Below are 24481 nucleotides of genomic sequence, written 5' to 3'. Positions count from 1 at the left end.
GGCTATTTCTGCCGTAAAGCAGTAATGTGTAAGCATGTGTTTCGGTCTGAAGGGCGCCGTAGCTTGTGAAATTACAGGGCAAATGAGAATTAATGAATATAATGAATGAATGAATATATGAATTATAGTTCATTATATTATTTCTCAAGGTGGCGAGCGTAATTGTAGATCCGTTAGAATTTTTGAGTTTTTCAAGAATCTTCAGTGGCACTGCATTGTAATTGGCAGGGCGTTTCAATTACCATCAGCTGAATGTCCTGCTCTTCTCGTTCCTTATTATCATAAAAAAGATACTAGCAGCTGTAGTTATAATACCCGCATAGTGGTAATGTTAGCAACCGCCATCTTAGTGAAATCAGAGACTACAATCAATCACCGTACCGTTTATAACATTATCAGACTTGTTTTGGATGGTGAATTAACATCCTAATATTGATTCGTTTACTTGTTACTTTGTTAAATGTCATACAATGTTAAATTTGTGTTTCAATCATTAAGCAAATATTCCATGTGCTCATGAAATTGGCAACTGGTTGTTTTTAAACTGTCTGTCTAAAATTGACGTCACGGAAGGCTGTCTCAATACCAACGCGCTGGGATTATAGCAATAATGGTTACGTGTTATTGTTATGAATGAATGTTATTGTGAATAAGTTGCATTTTTAAGATATTGAAAAGAATACTACGAGAGCTTCTTGCGCCGTTTATTTTCTCTCATTTGTTTACGAAGCGGTGGTACCACTTTAATTCACATCAAAAAGAATTCCAAAGAAAATATTTATGCAAAAATGCCCTTTTAAATATCACAATATAGCATGTCTACGCAAAAAGAAATAGACTCGCCAATCATACCATTCTGTGGGTGAGCCGTCGGACCTCACGTCGTCGTAGGCCGACCGTATTGTGTCTCGATCCAAACCTGTAGTCATCGTTACCTGAGAAAAAAAATAATAATTAGGCATGTTGTTTTAAATAGACTTATTTCCGAGTTGGAGAAACGAATAGGAATAATTTGGTGTTTTCACGTGCTCAATCAAATCCGATTTTGACAATTTATTTAAAATCTCAATGTGTATATATACTGTGAAATGTTGAAATATGATTGAATAGTAATTGTTATTTCAATTGAATTGTATTTATATTTTGTCGTTATCTCGTACAGCTCGTAATATATTTGTTAAAAAAAACAGTTAAACCTGCATATAACTGTTGCTCGGAGTGTCAATAGATGTGAAAACCAGATATATCTTGATACCTAATTTTAATGGAAGCATTATGAAATTACAAATTCTAATATTAAAACACAATTTTATGAACGATGCGGGACTTGAACCAGTGCTGGCGTTCCGTGCCAGTGCTCTTCCAACTGAGCAAACCGTTCGACAAGATGAAGCCACAACATGAGAGTTGAACAAAGCATACAAGATTTCCTGGCACGGAACGCCAGAGGCCACAGGTTCGAGTCCCGCATCGTTCATTAAATTTTGTTTTCAAATTTTATTTGTGAATTAATTCTAGAAGTGAGGGTTATCACTTTAAAAACATAACAAATTGTTTAGATTTACAAGAGCGACATCTCAAGTAAATTTCCTAATATGCAAATATTGGGGTTGAGCAGGTTATCAACTGTAAAGTAGATTCTGTAGATGAAGCCACAACCTGAGAGTTGAAGAAAGCATATAAGATGTTATGAAGATACGTCACTTGTACGGTTAGCTCAGTTGGGAGAGCACTGGCACTGCACGTCCCAGATCGTTCGTAAAATTTTGTTTTTAAATTTTATTTCTGCATTAATCCTAGAAGTGGGGGTTATTACTTTAAAAACATTAAAACAAAACACGATTGACACAAAACAAAGTTGTTTAATACTAAAAGTTCTAAGTTTTCATTTCTATCGGCAGTCTCTGCAACTGCCAATTTTTTTATTACAAAGAAACACATATTTAATAAAATCTAAATAATCATTGAATAAAATCCATAATATTAAAAATTCAAAATCAAAGCATTATGAAATCTTCATATGTTACAATGTTTTTCTTTACAACTTTTAGTGTCATCGTATTCATTAGGAAGCAGATTTTTCAAAGTGGTATCTTTACAACTCCTATAAATGATACTAAATAATTAAAGCAACTTTTAAATTACAATTTACACTGCAATAAACCGTACAAATGCACGTGTTCAACACGGGCGGTAACGGCTTCTTAATTTAGTCGGTTATTTTCGTCGACAAACAAAAAGGAATGTGAACGAAATAATAATGAAATATTCATCACTATTTTTAGTTCGTTTAATTTTAATTAAGTCCAATGAACAAGAGTAGGGTGGGGTTTAGATAAATGAACGTGTACGGTTTTATTTTAATCGTTTGACTAAACAATGCAAAATTTTATGTTGATTTTATTTTACCAATAACTTACATTCACATCTTAACAAATTTAATAAATATTATACGGTGCTTACGAATTATTATTTTACCTGGTATTGGGGTTAATTAATTCACACATAGTTGCTTAACCCATAAGAACCGAACAGTGAACACATGCTCATTTTCTAACACAAGACGTTACTTGCAGATTGGTTTTATCTATGAAGCATTTATTATGTCGGTTTTCATTGAGATTCAACTCAATGTTTATAGTAACGTGTGAAACTATTACTGTAAAATGTTTAAGATATAAAATATTTAGTTATTCTTGTAGCCGCCAACATCCGCTTGCAATAAACGCTGTGACCCGCTAGCCTTCAGTGTAAATATAATTTTATGACAAACCGATATTCGCTGTAGCATTATTTGTAACTGACTTTCCGTATGAATAACTGAAAATGTAGATGACTTTAAGATGAAGAATTCCTTTATATCTGCATATGAATCACTATTGATAAGTATTGAGACGTTTAAAATAGGCTGCGGGATTGATCAGAATTTCGCAGAATCAATAAATTCGTTCGAGTTTCTTTAAAATAATTATAAATGTCAACTTGGCTTAGGTATTTTATATTTTAACTTAAATATCTTCGATCAACAAGTTAAATATTGTATTTTAGATACGTACTTTATAGGTACGGTGGTTTAGTTCAGACAGTTTAAATAGAGTTAGTTCTTCTTAGTTAAATTAGTAGATAATTTAGTTATTACTTATTAAAATTTTCATCAATATTATCAAAAGTTCTTATTCGGGTAATTCAGGCGTAAACCAGTACCACCAAGACTTTTCATATTTATATTAATAGAAGGTCCGGATAATTTGACCTAAAATAATAACCGCATCGTCGGAATATAGCATCTTAGTCCTTTTTTAACACGCTTATATTAGCATAATGTATCTATGTAATGGATGGAATTTTTGAAAGTGATTTAACCTCTTTAAAACGTCGGATCGCAGTGAAACCTTGAACTTATCAAGCACCGATGACAATGTAATAATGAATATAGTCTGCCTTACTTTACTTAGCTGGGTATGTGTCTGTTTTTTTTTTTTTATGGAATAGGAGGACAAACGAGCGTACGGGTATGTCACCTGTTGTTAAGTGATCACCGCCGCCCACAATCTCTTGCAACACCAGAGGAATCACAGGAGCGTTGCCGGCCTTTAAGGAAGGTGTACGCGCTTTTTTTGAAGGTATGTTTGTATGTAACGGAATATTAGAACATGAATTTCGTCCCCCTTTAAAACGTCTGATTAATTTGTAACTTTGCACACTTTTCGAGGACCGATGACAATTAGTCTATAGTCTATCCTATTTTCTTACTAGGATCTTTAGGATTAGCTTTTCTATAAGTCTGATATCCGCTAGTATCTTATTGTCAAAGACGAAGGCGCGTATACATTGCACACACCAAAAAGTTTACTATTTGTTGCTACTAAATTATCATTGTTTTAAGACTAAAAAAGCGAATCTAAGTAATAGTTATAAAAAAAAATTAACATGTATACTAAGCTAGAAATTAGAGAATAAGTTTTATGTAGGCATAGTGTGATAGACAAAAAAAATTGGGTTGGACTTTACAACACTGGGTTCTAGCAATTTAGTTTGAAAATTATTATTGATGAAGCCGTGTAGACTGTCCCAGACTATTTTTTTTTATCTGTTTTTCGTTTACAATTGACAGTTTTAAGCCTCCCGCTGCCATGCCAGCGCTCATTTTATTTACGTCATTACCATGCCATAAAAATTAAAAAAAAAGTTTTATTTACGTTAGATTTTTTTTTCGTATTTTAACGGTGCATTACCTTGTAATAACAGTGGTATCATTATAATCGTGGACTAAAGATCTATCAACTACAATATTTTTACCTTCTAATTCGTGCTACGGGCCACTAAATTTTAACCATTATTTATTTATCATGCATATAACATAGCAATATAAGTGTATGGGTAAAGTATTGGAAATTTTCATGTATTTTGTTATTATATATATTACCTATGTGATCCTTTAATGGTTAATCCCTATCCCAATAAACACCAAGAGGTCTATAGCTATAACGTTGGCATTATGTATTTTGTAGTTAATTTGCCTTTACCTTTGAAGAACATGAAAATCCAGAATGACACGACTCAACATCTTGCAAATCACTTTTTGTAGAATCATCTTCTTTAACCTCCTTAGCAATCTTATATAGCTCGTCTACTCTGCTTTTTAGATGTTTCAATTCAGTCTTAATTCTTCTTCTATCAGCCGACACTTCATCAAGACCCGAGATCTTCTCCGAAAATTGCGATACAATACTCTTTAGTTCATCAACACTTCGAGAGAGAACGTCAAATTTGTTCAGCAAATTATTTTGATTAATAGCAAGTTTGTCTATATGTTCTTCCATATATTTATAACTGCCTTCCATTGAGTCGGTCATTTTAGGATTGTTTTTTTATCGAATTAATTCATTATGTATTAAAATTAATGATTTTAACTATGGATGACACTTTATGACACAATTTTTTCTTCTCCGCCTCTACGTGTGAAGTTTTTATGATATGATTTCGTTTGATTGATTTGTGTTTTATATTTGATAGCTTTTGAAAAGTGTTGCCGTTTTATGAGTATGGTATTAAGATTTTGAATTCATAGACCGTAATCAAACCTTACATATTCATCGTTATAAACATTTAAAGGTTTGTCATTTTGTTCGGTGTCGGTATTAATTCGGTTCATATTTGCAATTCCTTAATTTAAGAAAATAATATTGAATGATTTACATCCTGTTTATTCTCCTAAGTACTAGGTTTTTGTCACCTCCCAATTACTTTTTCGCACACTTTGCAGTATGTCTCAACAGGGCGTAATATAGGTAACGAATGAAAAGGAAAGAGTGTTTCATTCTCCAGTCACTTCTTGTATGGTTCGCCGAAGACTAGTAATAGAGAAGGGAGACTTTAGCTTGTTTACGTTCTTTGTGTATAGGCTTAGAATATGATGATAGTATTGTGTTTTTGTTGTTCCAAAAAAGGCATTTATTTTAGAATTCTTTTTGATGTCAGTTCATACACTACCGCTGCTTCGGAAACAAATGGCGCTCTGAGAGAAAAGAAACGACGCAAGTAACTCTTCCAGCTTTCTTTGTTGCACTCTTTTAAATAAAATATATAATTATTACAAAAATTATTGCTATAGAATAATCATAATCTAGTCCCAGGCTGTCCGATCACATAGATATTCAGCTGTGGAGTAGTAGGATTTACGACAGAGCCATTTTTTAATGAAACATTTAAATTTATTTATAGATAATGCCTGAACAGCGTCTGGGACTTTAATATAAAAGTTTATACATTTATCCTTAAAGCTTTTATGTATCTTATTGAGCCCAATTGAATTAGTTTCAAGCAATCCCTTTTTTCTAGTGTAATAATAATGAAAATCACTATGAAAAACAAAAAGGTGACAATATTTGTGAACGTATATTAAATTTTCATAAAAATACTGACATATTTGTGCCTATTCTTATTATATTTATATGCGCCTATTTCTGCCGTGAAGCAGTAATGTGTATATACTGTGTTTCGGTCTGAACAGCGTTGTAGCTAGTGAAATTACTGGGCAAATGAGACTTAACATCTCATGTCTCAAGGTGACAAGCAAAATTGTAGTGCCGCTCAAAATTATTGGGTTTTTCAAGAATCCCGAATGCCGCACTGCATTGTAATGGGCAGGGCGTATCAATTACCATCCAACGTCCTGATCGTCTCGTCCCTTACTGTCATAAAAATATGAAGAGTCATAATATTTATTTCTTAAAAATTTTCTTTGAGTTACTGTCTATAACCAAGCTGATATATAGCACGAACAGCTCTCTTTTGCAGAGCAAACACTATACATATCTATGTCAGCAGCATGACCCCACAGCAAAATACCGTCCGTCATGAGGCGGTGAAAATAACTGAAGTACACTAATCTAGCGGTAGCAACATTCGTGTCGGTACTCTCTAATCTTTCTAACGGCGTATGCAGCAGAGCGCAGTCTATCTGCTAGTTGGGCGAAATGTGAACCCACTTATCTAATGTGATACCCAAAAAGGCCGTAGTGTACACAAGTTCCAATCTCTGGTCATTTATAAGTACTATGGTTTGTACATCCGCGTTGTTTTCTGTAATGAATCAGAAAACACTTTGTTTTTTACTGTTTAAGTGAAAATATCTGTACAGTACACCTTTGAGCGTGCATTGTTCACAGAATTGTGAGCAGAACAGGCCGCTTATCACCATGGTAGATCGTCTGCTTAAATGGTAACTACATAAAAAATAGTGACGACTAATCTAAACAGCCTAACTTATTCCAAAACCTTCCTTCTGAATCTTCAAGTGTTTCTCTCCAATGTGATGTTCCGAGCATTGATTGTCAGGACTGGTTTAAAGTTAGTAATAAACTGGTATCCTCAAGACAATGAACTAAGAAGCACTTGATGATTATTGTTTAAATAACACTCAACTGTCCTCGATACACAAACACAAAATCTAGAGTATTGAACCGAATGGAGACGTTATACGGATAAAGCACAGAGTAAACAGGAATAATCATTTTATTGCACATGACGGCACGTCTTACACTCGCGACACATCACACGATGTCACGCACACTAAAGTAATAATCCTATATATCATCTAAGACTAAAACCAGTCTGCCCAAAAATATGGTTACAAAATATAATAAAAAATTATTATTTTTTGAATTGAAATATTATTCAACATCGCGGGTAAGTCTCTGGCGTATGGTATGTGAAGGCAGGAATTACGTCAAATAACTGTTTGGAAATAGTCTATGGTTTGGAACATTTTACAAAGTTAATCATAATTTAAGATTTAATTGAGTGAATAATCGTCATTGACAGAAGTACCATTATTAATCTCACGGCACGTTTCATACTGAACTAAATTTCAATTTTTACTTAGGCTGCCCCGCCTCTTATTAGGTAGTATTGACATCCTCTTTGGTAAGTGACAACCGCCGCCCACACTCTCTTGGAACACCATTGCCTATTAAAATTCGTCAAAAAATGTCTACACGTGTTATACCTACTTATATTACGTAGGTATACATTAACACATACAGATAACATTAAAACATTCATTCAAATTAGCACCTTATTTCGTGACAGCTATGTTCAGACTTCAAAGTCACTTAAGTTTATATTGGTTTGAATTGATTGACACGTGAATTTTTGAGCCTCATTGTGAGTCTATAATATGTGACTATTTAGATAATAATATGTGATTATAAATGTTTATTACAGTATCTACGATCATCGTTCTTAATTATTGTAAATGCCACCATTATGAATGACGAAAGGATCGTAACAAGCGTACCTCGTACGAGGGTCATTTGATGGTAAGTGACAGCCTAGCGAAACTCTCTAATAAAACGGTGATTCACACGATTGTATCAAACGTGCAGTCATTGATAGATTGACAGATGACGGCTATAATCTTATTAAGAACGGAGATACCCGAAATCCACTACGTTTTCAGCAACTGTTCGTTTTCAAACTTATCCGGATTATACATGTACTTCGTCGCCATATTGTAATTATTATTTCAAACTTGTGTCAAATCTTACTGCACGTTTCATACTAAACTCAATGTGTCAATTTTTACTTAGGCAGCCACGCCTCTTATTACGTAGTATTTACATCCTCTTTGGTAAGTGACAACCGCCGCCCACACTTTCTTGGAACACGAAGGATCATACAAGCGTTGTTGCCCTTTTTTAGACGTGTACTTGCTCTTGTTTACGGTACCTGGTTATATCCTGCAAACACCATAGCACACTGCGTTTAATGGAAACTATAGGTATTCCCCTTAGCCTTAGTTGCCTGTTATGACTTGACTTTTGAGGAAGAAGACATATCCTACACGTGGAAGATCTCCAATGCAAGTAAAGGTACTTTCTACCAAATGTCGATTTCAGTTTCAGGTAACCACGCTAGAAATTCGTTAAGTACCATTTCCCTTCGTTAAATACTCCGAAACAAAGATAATAAATAAACAGGAAAGTCTGGATATTAACCCATATTAAATCTTAGCACACAGACATGTAGTTTCATTTGATACGGAAACTCATAACGAGTACTGATTTAGCGCACTTAAATGAGGAATTTGAGCTATTTGTCGGTGTTGTACACGAGCTGGCTTAACACAAATTTGCGATTCGTAAATTCTAGAAAATCTATGTATATGCTATTGAAAACATTATTAATTAAAATATTTAAATAGTCTCCGGAAGACGGAGTGTTGATAGGTCCAAGGATGATCTGGTCAACAGATCCAAAATATGTTGGATGTCAGCAGCGCACAACAACGCCTCTCTCTGCATTGAAGCAGTAATGTGTTAACGTTATTGTGTTTCGGTCTGAAGGGCGCCGTAGCTAGTGAAATTACTGGGCAAATGAGACTTAACATCTTATGTCTCAAGATGACGAGCGTACTTGTAGTGCCACTCAGAATTTTTGGCTTTTTCAAGAATCCTAAACGGCACTGCATTGTAATGGGCAGGGCGTATCAATTAACATCAACTGAACGTTCTGCTCGTGTCGTCCCTTATTGTCATAAAAAAAGCCAGACCTTTGCACAATAAAATGATAACATACCTACTATTTAGGAAACAAATAGGATTCTGTTTTTCGTATAACTAATAATTTGGCATTTTGTAGCATTTAGCTCTTAACGAGTCAAAAGTTTATCAAGGCCGAGCAGACATTTTATAAAGATCAAAATTAGGAGAGGCCCTAAAAGTTTTTGTCGGAAATGTAATCCTTCAATGTTGAAATAGTTTACAATTTGATTTTGCCGTTTATCGTTAAGCTAGTAGTTGGCCGATGCATTCGCAACTAAAGTTTTTACCTCAATAAAATGTTTAATATGAGAATAATCATTAACAGAGAGATTTGTCATACTGAAACATGCAGGGCAAGCCTGTCAGCCATTAAGTTGGCATAGTGACATCCCATTCTGCACGGACGCACGCAAAGAAAGGGAAGATATTAGTAGGATATTCTATTGAGAGAAACTTTCGACAGTCGAACAGTTCCTCGGCACACTGCACGTGATGCAGAAGATGAAATTAAAGTAACTGGCAGCACTGTCAATGCAACTTAGGTACTTAAGGTGACACTAAATGCTAGCGACCTTGAGCGATATGAGTTCACGGCTGCCGGCTTGCCATCTATGTAACAAAGCCAATATTTTCAAAATTGCAGCGCGGAAAACAGTTTATTTGTTTACAATCCTCGTTATTCACTACTAATCTGAATAAATGTACCTACACAAAAAAGTATAAGCTATAAGAATAACTTTTCTGAGAGTAGTCCTAAAAATATGCGTCCTGCCATGCCAAAAAACTTGTTTAACTGCAAAGAAAAGTGGTAGTTCAAAAAGGCTCGGGAGTGTTAACTATAACCAACAGCAAGCATTAGCAACCTACATACAAGACTTAAGGATATGTGTAACAGGCTTAAGTAATGTTCATTGCTCGAAATGCTATATTTTCATCACAAAACTTCTACAAACACAAAGTCTAAAAACACCATGTTTGCGTGTTTTCTGCTTACTCTTCGCCTTAAATACGTTATATTTTTTTTATGAGAAGGGCTAACGCGCCATGAGGTGAAACGTACTACTCGCTGTCATTGTGAAGATTCTCCGAATGAGACCATATCGCATATGGTCGGGTAGCCAACTTATTTTGAAAGAAAGATAGTTCTCATTTCACAGAAGATAAAAAAGAGTATCAAAATATGCATATTTAAATTGATAAAAATGTTTTTTTCTTTAATAATTTGTAACTAATAAATATGTATATTTTGATGTGCACATGGCTAGCATGCGCTAAAAAGTTTATGAAAAAAGAATATTGCAGCGTTTTCTATGAGTGTTACAGATTATAAAGTACACCAACATGAAATCGCGTTACGCGCACGAAGTCGCGTTAACACTACTAACAGTTGATATAATAATATAAATAGTGCACTACAATAATATCGTTTCCATGCGAATGTTATTGCTATCATAAAATCAAACAATCTATTAATTGTTTGTTATCTATTATCAATACTCACAAACGTGTTTGAAGAGCCGATACATAATATTTACAGTATCTTCTGTTTTGTTAAGTATATTTTGCACACGGTTAGACTCGCTATTGTTATTACTACATTTTTATAATATACTTTTAGAAGGATTTTTATAATATACTTTTAGAAGGATTAAAACGTTTCGTTTCTTTTTTTATAGAGATAAATAAATACTAATGACAGATATGAAATAATACCCATACTCGCAATGCAAACAATTCACTCAACCAACTGAAGTGAGGGTGCGCAGTGTATCGTCTGCTGATTGGTCAGGCAGGTAATAATCACAAAAAATCGTAAACAATCGCTGCTGTAGATATAAGATCTATTTTTCCAATGTAGTGTCTGAAAGCGAATAAAGGGCGAATTTATTAGGCATAAGTCCATTGTCTACTATTTAAAAAAAAATTAGAACATTCGCTTTATATATTGAAATATACTATACAATTACGTCATAAGCAGTAAATTCGTCGGTAGAAATCTCCAGATTATGGTTTTCTGGTAGGGGTCATTCTACGGGTCGTTACCATATTGTACCCTTGTGCCTTTAGATCCGAGATAATTTAAAAAATATCTGCAACCATCCCTATAATACCAATATGATATTTGCATTATCTATCATCGGCACTCAATATTATTATCACTTTATTGAGGCAATTTATATTATCTATATTGATTTACAATTCTATTCAATCTAGATGCTATTAAACTTAACAATTGAGTTGTATTCGGTGAAACATTATTGGATTTAACCTCACGCAACTTTATCCGCGCATATTTTGCTTTTAAGATGCTTATTAGAAGTGTCGCTGGCACAATGGGTTTTCTTATTTGAAAGAAAAATATCCAAATGTTACAGAGAGTATTTATTTTTAAATTTTTAGTTAGGTAAAATTGTTTTAATTATTCATAATTCTTATGTAGATACTTATGTTTAAAGTCAGTATTTTTATTAGTAGTTTTTGTTGATGCTTCATCTATAAGATAACGTAAATATTTTATCTCACTTTAGATACAATGGCACAGCTGAAATATATATGCAAATCAAATCTAATGGGTCAATGTGACGTATGGGCGCATTTTCCCGCCATATTCCCGGTCGGCCATCTTGCGAAGGTCAACATTCGACAGATTATAAATAAGTGTGACGCACGCCCAACTTGGTTGAATGAACGCGCATCTGAGTTTACACGCTTTGAGAAACGATATGGATGTATTTGTTTCTTTGTTGTGTGCAGCTTTTTATACATAAATAGCATTTGACGTAGGTACTTATTAATGTCAATCAAAAATATGTGACCTTTATGTTTGAGTTCATCTTAAAAATGCGGCGAAAATATTTTGTATTCCTTTTATTGTTTATTAAGTTATTTCAGATCTATTTAATTACCTACAACTACAGCTAACACACCTTTAAAAATAAACTCAGTGTTTGTTTCTCTGAAAAAACTGTAAAACAACTAACCTAGCCTTTATTTTTGTTTTGTATTTATGGATGAGGATATGTGGGTCCCTTTATGACATATTGTGATCACCGCTGGCCATACTTTTTTTTATGAAATAGGAGGACAATCGAGCGTACTCTCTTACTAATCCAATAATCTCTTGTAACAGCAGAGGAATCACAAGAGCGAAGCCGACCCTAAAGCCAATAAAGTGTCGAATAACCGTACAGCTAAATCACTACTATGGAAGGTAGAGGTAAGGAGAATCATCTGTGTATATGAAAAAATGTCCGTCAAAATGCCTTAAATTAGGTTGCCGCTACATTAGCATCAGGGTAGAACTTAAAAAAAAGCCAAATATAAAATAATACTTATCACTCTAGATGCACGTTTCACTATAATAATTCTGTAAGGTTATTGTATTTATTACATTATTTTGTACAACGTAATTTGTTGAAATTTTCAGTAATTAACTACTTTACTCAACAATGATATAATTTTTCTTGACTCGACTTCATAACATGTGTCTGCACCAGCGCCATTGTGGATGGTTTTTGAACTGTTATTTACCGCATAAGCTGGACACTTTTTCAACTTTTCTCCCATTTGAGATGATTCTCCTTGCCTCTCAGTGTTATCTTATTGCTGGTATATAGTTGGTTGGTATATTTTATACATTGTTATAAAAAAATCTGATTTTTTTTTCATGAAAATAAGGGACGAGACGAGCAGGACGTTCAGCTGATGGTAATTGATACGCCCGGCCCATTACAATGCAGTGCCGCTCAGGATTCTCAAAAAACCCCAAAGATTCTGAGCGGCACTACAACTGCGCTCGTCACCTTGAGACATAAGATGTTAAGTCTCATTTGCCCAGTAATTTCACTAGCTACGGCGCCCTTCAAACCGAAACACAGTAATGCTTACACATTACTGCTTCACGGCAGAAATAGGCGCCGTTGTGGTACCCATAATCTAGCCGGTATCCTGTGCGAAGGAGCCTCCCACTGGTGAAATTTTAAAATTTTATTTGTATTATAGTATATTCCGAAAACTGCGGCGATGTTGGGTATCGGACTGCATATATTATTGTTACAAACATATTTCATACTTTTACAAAAAACGGTAGGGTTAGCGGCAGAAATTGCTGAAAATATATATCACTTGTAGGTAGATGCTATTGTATTGCTTCCCTGTGGGGCGGGGCGGACAAGACGAGCCCTTTTCGGTGTATTGTAACAAAGACTAATAAAAGAGTTAATTATTCTGTAAGTGTGTGAAGATACTATGTAGACTGAAATGAACGCCTCGGCTAATATAGATAAAAAAATGTTTTAGGTGTGTTTAAATGGATCTCTACTCTATAGTCTCTGCCCTCTGGCACAGATTATGTAACAGTACAAGTACCTCTGGATAGTCTAGATTTATATAAATAAATCAGGCTCTGCACTGTGGCCGAGTCCACAGAATACTAATTATTTTTGCATATTGGTTGAAGAATACATTATAACCGACAATGTTCATACCCAGTGAATATATTTTTTTTAGTTTAGCAATATTCGTTTAGAACAATTCTTTCGGGGTCTTGTTTGTGATATGAATCATAGATTAAAATATTTCTTTATAACTCAGTGTTTCGATAAAAATCTTTCATGATTAACAATAATTTGTAATTTAGTGAATCATTTTTATTGGTAGTAAAATGATTCAGAATATTATATCTAGTCGTCATGATTATAATATGTGATTTTATCAGAATTTTATCTTGCTTAAGTAGAATCAATGGCAAAGCCAGAATGAATGCAAATAAAATATAATGGGTAAATGTCAATTCAAAGTGACGTTTGAGCGCATTTTCCCGCCATCCGGTCGGCCATCTTGCGTAGGTCATATATGGAAATTTTAATATTATTTTTATAATTTAGATACCAAGATTACCTCGTTAAACTAAGTCATCATAAATACACCAATTGTGATAGGTATCTAAATAACAAACGTTAAGCTCCTTTAAATATGTAAAAATTATCTACATTGTATGCTTGTATGTTACATTTTATCTTATTAATCCTATTCTAATTTATTACATTTTTAATTATCTTATATTTAATTAGGTAAATAAAAGTATATATCACAATAATTATTGTTCAAGTGTTCTCCACAAAGATTTATCCCTTGCTTTTCTTATCCAACTCGCTCCCATCTCCGATTTAGATCCAGTTTAGATTATTTCTCTGTCTTACGTCTAATCCGTCCAACGCATTTTCATGTTAGTTGATAGATTTAATATATTAAAATACCGAGACAAATCTTGAATCTTGTATTACAGGATCCAGAAAGTGCATTTTGGGATTTACTCAAGCCCTTAGGTAGTCATGGCAGCCAGTCTTGTTTTTTTAACGATTGTTTTTTTTTTTCAAAAGTACATAGTGTTATAATCACCTTGAAGAACGAATCGAAACTCTTCGCGTAAACGTACTACCTACTTGTAATTGGCTCCTTCTGAAAACACCAAGTTACGAGATGTGTACCTACTTGATCTTTGGTTGTTCTGCGTTTAGCATATTATTTTTAAATCAATACTTAGTGACCTCTTCCTAACCCTCCGCTAAATTAAAAAAAAAGTTAAATAAAATGTCATTTCATCCCTCAAAATCCCCGCCGTACTTAGAGTTCTCTTTGAGTACACTTGCACCTATCAAATTTGAGCACTTCCCCTAAAATAATCATTCTTACGCCTTTGTTTTACGAAGAACACTTGAATTATAAGTGCACTGAGTCTTGATATTTTATATTGTGTGTTTCACGAACGCCTCATGTTCGCGTTTAAAAAGAGGGAGCCGCTGTCAAATATATCTGATTTGTCAGTGTCAATTGTCAACCAATCAGGGGATCATTAACCGTCAATTCACGGACGAGTAAAATAAGAAGGACTCCGACTCACCTTACATAACAGTGAGGCACCAAAACAAGCCGGTAAACGTGTAAATACATAGTCCCACGTATACACTTACACTAATACAAGCCGATGGGCCGCCATTATGAGATTTGCTATCGTCTGTGTCAGATCAGTTTGCGTTGCAATAAAATCGTACCATCATGCGTTGTGAAAAAGTGTAAGAACAATACTATAAAAGTATTTGTGAATATATTATTATTTAAGGGAGAAAAAATTGTGTATCTGGTATACCCCATAACCACACACACACTAGCATAAAGGTGCTTCACTTGCTATTATCACGGCGCGGAGTCCTTCTTTTTTTACTAGTGCGTGCCGTCAATTATATAAAATGTGTTTATCACATACTTAGACATATAGACAATCAAAGGGTGCGAGAGAGAAGTACATCTCTAACGGAGAAACAGAGAGATAGAAAAGTTAAGCAAATATTATATTGTCACCGATTTTGATTGAGAGGTCGTAAGCAGTCAGCCACGCTTGGCATCGTATCTAGGTGATCGTATGCTAATCCTACTGCACTATTAAATTTAATTTTCAAATTTTAAGCTTTGTCGGTGCAATACCTAGAACCGGTGACACCACCAGACCCCGGTTGGATCTCGACTCGAATGTGTTTTCGGTTTTCCAATAAAAAATTATGTACGTTTATTCGATGATTTATAAGGCCGGCAACGATCCTATGGCGATGTGGCAATGCAAGAGACTGTAAGGGGGCGGTGATCACTTAAAATTAGCTGATCCCGTAGGCTCTATTGTGCTCTACCAAAAAACATTAAAAAAAAACATTGCGTGCGTACAAAGTACATATGTCAGAAGTGAAACCTGCATGGTGCATGAACCTCATGATGAAGCATATGAATTCCTGGTACGTGTTGCTAGGATGACACATGATTTCAACCGCTATGAAAGACATTCCTACCACCACTAATATAAATAATAATATGTTCTCCTGGTGTCTATGTAGTAATACGTCGTGCGCTTGGAGACAGAATATATTAAGGTATACTCGCGCCATACTTAAGACAATCTCTTCTTTAACTATGATCGCCTGGTACCAAAACATTGTATTATGCATCCTATCTCATTATCTCCCATGTTAAATATTATGAATTGATGTGACTGCTCTTTTTACTGTCGCTTTTTCGTTTCATCGACTTTCAAATCACAACGATGATAAAGAAGTTTTCACTTCAATAGTATGTATATTTCCGTCTCATTCTTTGCCGGCTTCATAGTTTTTTTTTTGTTTTTTTTTTGAGAGGAGGAAATACTGTTACGTAATATGGCGGACTCGAGTGTCCGCGTATGCGGACGCCCCATACCGAATAAAACCTCCTCTGTGCTGTTAGCAGCCCTGGCTTTCACAGCGAAGTAGGACGTGGGCCGTGGAGGCCGCAAAGACTACGCAACAACAGTCGCGGGGCGTCTCCTAAGGAGACTCGAACCTCAGACCGGCTGTGTGCTTGTGGGAGCCGGCTTCATCCTACACATTTTTGTATTTGTGTCTCTTACCTGTCGTTTTTTCCGTTGCATCCGGTTTGAAATCACAACGATTCTAAAGAAGTTTCACTTCAAAAAGTGGTTTGTGTTAGTTTTTAACTAATATTATTCGACTGCAGATTACCTAAATTCTAAACAATCAAACAAGCTTTATTATGTTAATTAATATAAACAACATAAATCAAGTATAAATCATAGTACTAGCGTATAGACCACAGATCATGTAAAAGACATCTCTTTAAACTATTCTGTGGTACATGACGACCTGACAGTCCGATAATGCGCGACCAATTTTCATTTATCGTGTCGTGTGCGTTACCTAGAGGTTAGTTAGTTCAATATTCGGAATTTTAATGACCTAACTGACTGTTTAAGACTTGTCAATCAAAATCGGCTAGAGAAACAAACACGCGCTTTGTCTCTCTGTTTATACTTACTTAGTATAAAACGTTTATTTCTTGTTTTTCCCCACAAAGCGCAATTCGTTAAAGGAAGCGTTATGGAATGGTTTAAATGACTTCATTAAGAATTCTGGACATAATTTTGTTAAATAAAAAAAATTTTTGACCGTCCAAGAGAATTCCTATATTGTCAACGTAAGTAAGTAAATGTTCAAATTCCATCTGAGCGTAGTCGGGCATACAGCTAGTTATTCATAAGTCGTTGCAAGCTGTGCTGTCAAGTGTTCCATACTGTTAAGATTCACACAAAGAGTTGTTTTGTTCAGAGCCCACATGAATGACGTAACACAGTGTTCTGTTATTGAGATGGGAAGAATAGTGGCATTCTGTGGACTCCTTGTCTTTAACACACCCTTTGTGATGCCGTTCACATTAAAAGCATTACTCCTAAATACTTTTACTTACATTTCGAGTGTTCCATACCCAAAGAAAGCCCTTTCACTAAGACTGCTGTCCACCCATTCATCTGTCTGTCAATGGGCTCTATCTATGAGCTAAATTTTGAAAGCAAAGACATTTAAAGAGATAGACTACCTAACAATAACTCGGCCGCTAAGCTTTCCTCTAAAACCGCGCATCGGTCAAGTGACCTCTACTGAAAAGATGACATTTGATGCGCCTTCAGCTAACATCCAGACACAGAACGTGCAACGCGACAAAAACGCCGAATTGTTCCTTTTTTGTGGTGTAAAAATCGAACAGTGGAGTAAACGCAGAAATGTATAGACATAGCAGTCGAAGGTAATTGTGGTGTCATTTGTGGCATGTGCCATATTTCGGCTTTGATTTTGTATGAGGTGCACAATGATATTATAGTATTAAAAGAGGTAGATATGTCACTAGCGCGCCGAATATCAATCGCCTAAATTGAGTCAATTGGTTCCGTTTGTCGTAGTCGCTCTCTCGATACGAAAACGGTACACATGCGTTTGTTGTTGACAGAATTGCTTACAATTTGATATAGGTACAACATTAAAATGCTATGCACACTTGATCAAGAAAGCTCAAAAGTTGGATTACAAATGAATGCTACCAAAACCAAAATAATGACAAACAGCATCAAATAACCCACCAGAGACAAAGAAAACAGTATAGAATATGTTAACAGCTACATCTACCTGGGTAAGCAGGTATCATTTAATAAAACAAATAACGAAGACGAAGTCGAACGCAGAACAAAAATAACCTGGAAAAAATTCTGGTCGCTCAAAGAAATCTTAAAAGGAGACTATTCGCTGAATTTGAAAAAAAACAGTATTTGATACCTGCATAATACCCTGTTTGTTATATGGCTGTCAAACATGGATATTCACGACAAGAGCTAAACAGAAGATCAGGACAACACAAAGAGCCATGGAGTGAAGCATATTAAAAATAAGGAAAATACACAAAGTCAGAAGTGAAGAAATTAGACAAAAAACTAAGGTAACTGATGCCCTCATGCAAGCCCTTAAATTGAAATGGCAATGGGCTGGTCACGTAACTCGCTATAAAGACAGCAGGTGGACACTCAGAATCACGCAGTGGAAGGGACCTAAAGGAAAACGACGAGTAGGCAGACCGAAAAGTAGGTGGGCTGATGAAGTAATGGAAATAGTCGGGAACGACTGGCAAATAACGGGTAAAGACAGAGACGCGTGGAAAAAGTTGGAGGAGGCCTTCACCCGAGGAGGGGTTCATATCCAAATAAATAAATAACCCATACAAATAAGTAACACGTACTAACATATAGATATTAAGAAAAATATAAACTAACACTAAATAACAACATTTGAAATGTACATATATTAAGGATATGAAATAAAAAAAGGCTTTATTATTATTAATTATTATTATTACAACATTAAAATGCCATCTTGTGTGGGAAGATGCACTAATTACGAAAGTAAAAAAAATCATAGAATTACATACCACAGTTAAGAAATCATGAATTATAACATTTTATTTGAACAAAATAAATATGTTGCCATGATAACGCCGATCGCCACCAAGCCGACCATAGATTAACGTACAGAAATAACAAAATATTAATGCTGTCTGCTGCGGGATGATCGAGACATTTTAGGAAATGATGTAAAAAAGTCATTGTTGCAGTGAATTTTATTATTTTTAATAAACAAGTGTGTATATAGGTAGCTGAACTATCAAACTACTAAAAAAAGTTTTAGGGTAGGTAGCGGATGTAGATAGTGAGTGCTATTTGTGTACGTAGGAGTTTTTTCAGTAACACTGTCCCTTTCAGTATATCCCTTGTTAACTGCAGAAGAATCAATGGATCATTTTCTTCTTCTCCCATTACCTTATTGTAATAAGCCCTCAACAAAAAGACATTCATAAATAATATAAGATACAAAAAATAATAATTGTAATCTTAAAACTTTTTGGGAGCCGTTGTTAGTAAAATTGTAAAAATGGGACCCTTACTATAGATACCTTTCGGTTTTGTTTTGGTGTCGGTATGTTTTTTTATTATTTTATATAAAAATAATTAATATCATCAATGTGGCTATATATTATAATAAATATTAAATATTTTTTTTATAAAATCAATGACACATTATCTACCTAATTTCAATGCAGTTTTACTACTTTATAGCTCATGAATGAAGCGTAATTTAGGCATAAATCACGGTGTACGGTAAAAAATCATATCTGATGAATTAACTGTATTTTCTCTATACAAATACGAAGCAATTAGCAAATTAGAGTTATCTCTTTTTCGCTTGCGATAATTGCATTTACTATCCTTCTTTGACGTGTAATTGTAATGTAGTGTGCTATTGCAATTTTAAATTATTCATGTGTGCGTTAGTGTATCATTTTCAAACACCGAATGTTGCCTACGTAACCTATCTATACTTTTAAATATCATTGGAGGTGCATTGTTTATATGAATAGAACGTCATTGGTCATACATAGTATTTAATATATTTTCTATTGTCGGTCTTATCTTTTTAAACATCTTTATTTGAAATAATGGTTCCTATTAGTATTGCCGCAATATGATTGTGAATTTCAAAATGGCCGCAACGCACAGCAACGGTTCAGTCCCATCGTTGGTATGTACTGATACATACAACACCATGTACTTTTAAAAAACTTTAAATTATAAAATGTTATGTTTGCTCGTTGCCACTTTTTTTGTTCGTTTTTGTCAACTATCTTCGATTATTCTTCTTATATTGCAATAGTATATCTATGTACATCGCAATATAATTTTGTTTCTGCAATAAATGAAAAAAAAATACATCCATACAAACGCTGTGCGTATTGTAATCACTGTTTATTTATGTTATCAGCTTGAATCAGTAAATAGCATTATTGATTTAACTCGACGTTGCATTTGTTTTACAGTATTTTCAGGGTGAATAAACTGTTTAAGCATTTATAAATGCAAATTCCGTTAAATGCGTTACTTAAACGCAATCAAATAAAACCACTAGACCGAGAATTTCACCAAGAATTAAATCTTCCATTTGTCTATTACTTTTGTTTAGTTTTGAATTAGCAACAAAATGGTGCTAAACTATATACTGAAAGCTAACTGGAAGAGACACTGAAAATTTCCGACACTTAACAATAATACAAAAAGATACAAAAAAAAGTGTGTGTGACGTGTGTACTTATGTATGCACGTAAGAAGTTATACTTCTTTGGCCTATCAAAGCAAAAATTCTTAAAATTATTTATCCCACGTTTGTAAAAGGAACAATATTTAAAAAATCTTGTAACGATGGCTTTGACAATTAATTATTAAATAACGAATACGGCTGTACGGACTTGAACCCTTTGCCTATCCTAATAATGGACGAAGAAACCAAAAAAAAATAACGAATGTCGCAAACGTCAGAACATTTTAGGAACCAACTTCACCCTATTGTGTTACAGCGATGGGCGCGCATCCTAAAATTTCTGTGACTTTCTTATATGTTTGATGTTTATGTGTAAAGTGGTAAAGGCGTAAATAAATACATTCAATAAGTGAGTTGCAGCGATTAATGTTGTAAAGTTTTAAACCGATGTCAGTCGCTTCGATTATTTTGAAAGCCTACTCAGACGGTTCATATAGCATTTATTTGTCTAAAACGGATTGTCGGAGTTGGTCCAAACGAAAAATTTAATAAATTAAGGTTCAAATAGCAGTCGATCAATTAAAATCGATCAATGTGAACACTATTAGAAGTGGAATCAAGCGATTTGCTTTGACAATGAATATTTATTGAAGTCGGAGTTACTTTGCGGAAATCCATAATTATTATCCAAATATTTTGAGTTTTCTTAAGTGTTAATTCCGCCGATATTAGTCTCGCGCCAGATTTTGGCGAATCAACATGTCCTGAGGATGCCTCGTGCAGAAGCGAAACACGTGTCGAATTGCTTAAAGACAAATATTATAATAACACTTAAGAATACTTAAGACACTTGGTTGACAATGAATCGCCGACTGTGATTTGATTTGGTTTGCACGTAGGTACCTAATTATTACATACATTCGTACAAAAGTCAATAAAAATAAAATGTAATTGAGTTTGCAATAGTAAGGGAAATTCGACCTTAAGCCTTTAAAAATGTTGGAAACTAATATCTAGAAATTCATGATATCGTAAGTCTTTGTCGATACACTATCGGTTCGAGTTATGATTCAAGAAATTGTCATCATTATTGTGCATCTTAAAGATTACGATTTATAAAATTACAACGATTGATCGTAAATATTTAATATTAATCTAGGTGTTTCCAGTTAATTGCTCTTAATAGTGATTTTCATTATTATAACACTAGAAATAAGGGATTGCTTGTAACTAATTCTAGTAGGCTTCATAAGATACATAATAGCTTTAAGGGTAAATGTATACACTTCTATAATAAAGTCCCAGCCACTGTTCAGGCATTATCTATAAATAAATTGTGATTATTTTATAGCGATACAATATTGCATATTTTTATTGAAAAGAGCGCAAAAAAATGCTGGGAGATTTGCACCGCTTCTTCTCTCTCAGAGCGCAATTTGTTTCCGAAGCGGTAATAGTCTCGTAGTTATTAGAAATGACATCAAAAAGAATTCTAAAGGAATCAATTTTGAGAAAATAAATGCCTTTTATGCCTTTATTGACAATTGTTTAATGAATTACATACATTACACATTTTTGTTCCCTTTGGGATGGAGACGATGAGTTCTAGGGGTCAGTCGGCAAAAACCACAACCCTCATTAGATAAAGACTTGTCTAGGCCGGGATTCTGAAGATTTTAGATTACTCTACTATTTACCAATGGACTGGCGGCTGTCAAAGTTGCTTTTGTGCCTGATTGAAATTCGCCATTTTGGCACTGTTGGCCGATATGACGACCCCAGCTAAACAAACATGGATAGATGGTGGGAAACTATTTACAAAAAAAAATATTTGTGTACTTTATTACGTTATTCCTGAAGTAAAAAATACTACTACTACTGTACGCTTCTTTCGCAGCCATTTGTATTATACGTCAAAATTATTTCTCTGAACGCTCACGAGTGGCGCTTCAAATAGGCACAAAATTTGCTGTCAAACAGCCTGTCCAGTGGTATATAAACAGGTCAGTGGTAACTGTTCCTTATAATTTGTTTGTAATAAAAATACAAAATTCAACCATAACTAACAGCCACGTCATATAGAACAAAGTATAGAACAGTACTCTAACTTCATTCTAGAGCGTGGTATCCCCTTCACTGTTTCTTCTGCATTTCAATGATATGCTGCAAAACAGCAGTTTTCATTGCTATGTAGACGACAGCACAGAACATGCATCCCACATCTGCCGTGCCAACATGTCCCGGGATAGCGTCGACGAGAACCGGAACAAACTTGTGTCTGAAATCGAGACAATGCTTTGCAAAGTCTCGGAATGGGGCCGACTAAATTAAGTCCAAGACACCAGTTTTACCACAAAAAAGTCTCCCTTTGTCGTATCCCCTCCATTCGAAATCACTCCTCTAACTGCCACAGCCTGTATTGGCATACTTGGCGTCGATATATCGAGCGACGTTCAATTCCGTGGTCACTTGGAAGAGCAGGCCAAACTGGCCTCTAAAAACTGCAACTATATAAGCTCACAGCGCTCCCCAATACCAGCTTCTTCCATTTGACCGCATACAACGATGAGCGGCTGGAATCATCGACGATCAAGTCTTCTCCGACCGGCTTGACTCTTTGGCGTTGCGTAGAGATGTGGGTTCTCTTTGCATCTTCTACCGCATCTATCACGGGGAGTGCTCAGAGGAGCTGTTAGGGTACATTCCAGCGGCCGAATTCCACCACCGGTCATTACTTCAAAATGCTTAATACCACCTGCATCACGTTGACGTCTGCCATTCCACAAACGCGAGGTTTACAAGAAACTTCTTGCCTCCACAAAAGTATTAAACCTGGCCTCATCAGTTGTCTTGCAGCAAGATAAATCTACGTATAAATTATCTATACTAATATTATAAAGAGGAAAGATTTAATTGTTTCTTTGTTTGTCTGGATTGAATAGGCTCCGAAACTACTGATCCGATTTGAAAAATTCTTTCAATGTTGGAAAGCTACACTATCCCCGGGTGACATAGGCTATGTTATGTTTTAAATTTTTTGTTAAATTGTTAAATACCCGTGCGAAGCCGGGGTAAACTGATAGTCTAAATATAAACACATTCATTATTCACCTTCTGCGTTATATAGTCGCGTACGGGGAAAGACGCTGTTTGGACCTAGACTTAAGACCTTTCGGTTACGTAACAACAACCTTCCGATACCAAATTAAGAAGCTGTTACTGGGTCAAGATAACCGCGCGACATTGCTGTAACCTAAAATACCTTAAATGGTCAAGATTAAGTATCTACGAACTGATTTTACTTTGCAGACAATATTAATTTCAAATATATTATTCTATGATGATTGTCATAATAACAAAATTTAAATATTATAATAAATAATTGAAATTTCATCCAAACTAATCAGGTATATTTTAAGGAAACAAATTTTTAATCACCCTTAGGTGATCGCCCAAGTAGGCTCGAAGTAGGTGTCAGTGCCTACGCTAGTGCGCGGCTTCTACATTACTTACAGAGCGTTCCGAAATTATATTAAAATACTATTTATTTAAGTGCATTACGTATCTCTTTTTAATAAGCGTACTCTCGATCAGTAGGTACCCCCCCCCCTCACCTCAGTTGCTTATTAGCTGTGTTATTAATAAATGCGAAATAAAGTTATTCCAAGGTTTAAGACTTTGTCACTACAGAATTGCATGACAGAAGAGATCAGGGAGAAGAAATTTTAAACTTGGAGTAACTTTACACTGCATTTATTAATGACAGTAGGAGTCTACACATATTATATAGAGATTTGGCCGTTCTATTGGCAACAGGATGCGTTCATCACTCAACAGTGTAGGTTTTACTTAAAACATTATGTCGAACGGAAATACTTCATTTATTTTCGCGACTCAATTATTTATCAAAAGTTCTCGTTTCTCATGTTCGCACGAAGAGCTTTTATTCGGTTGATTGAATGAATGCGGGTGTTCTGATTT

The 24481-nt window shown here is 34.8% G+C and overlaps 1 protein-coding gene across 2 annotated transcripts in view; it reads right to left on the bottom strand.

Annotated features, from left to right (window-relative positions):
- LOC126970022 (coactosin-like protein) overlaps nucleotides 1-24481 on the bottom strand; it is a 45874-nt gene that overhangs the window by 6317 nt on the left and 15076 nt on the right. Inside the window, exons 1-2 of one of the 2 annotated variants that reach the window (XM_050815702.1) lie at nucleotides 4527-4871; nucleotides 853-935 (exon numbers count right to left, since the gene is read on the bottom strand). In XM_050815702.1, coding sequence (XP_050671659.1) covers nucleotides 853-935; nucleotides 4527-4856 — 413 coding nt within the window. In that variant the 5' untranslated portion in view covers nucleotides 4857-4871. Of the gene's footprint in view, nucleotides 1-852; nucleotides 936-4526; nucleotides 4872-24481 lie in introns of those variants that run through there. The other variant, XM_050815704.1, reaches the window with a different exon arrangement.

This window comes from Leptidea sinapis, chromosome 19, assembly GCF_905404315.1.
Source record: "Leptidea sinapis chromosome 19, ilLepSina1.1, whole genome shotgun sequence".
Lineage (NCBI taxonomy): Eukaryota > Metazoa > Arthropoda > Insecta > Lepidoptera > Pieridae > Leptidea > Leptidea sinapis.
The sequence above is the reverse complement of the archived record's forward strand: the minus strand, read 5'-3'. Positions and strand labels throughout refer to the sequence as shown.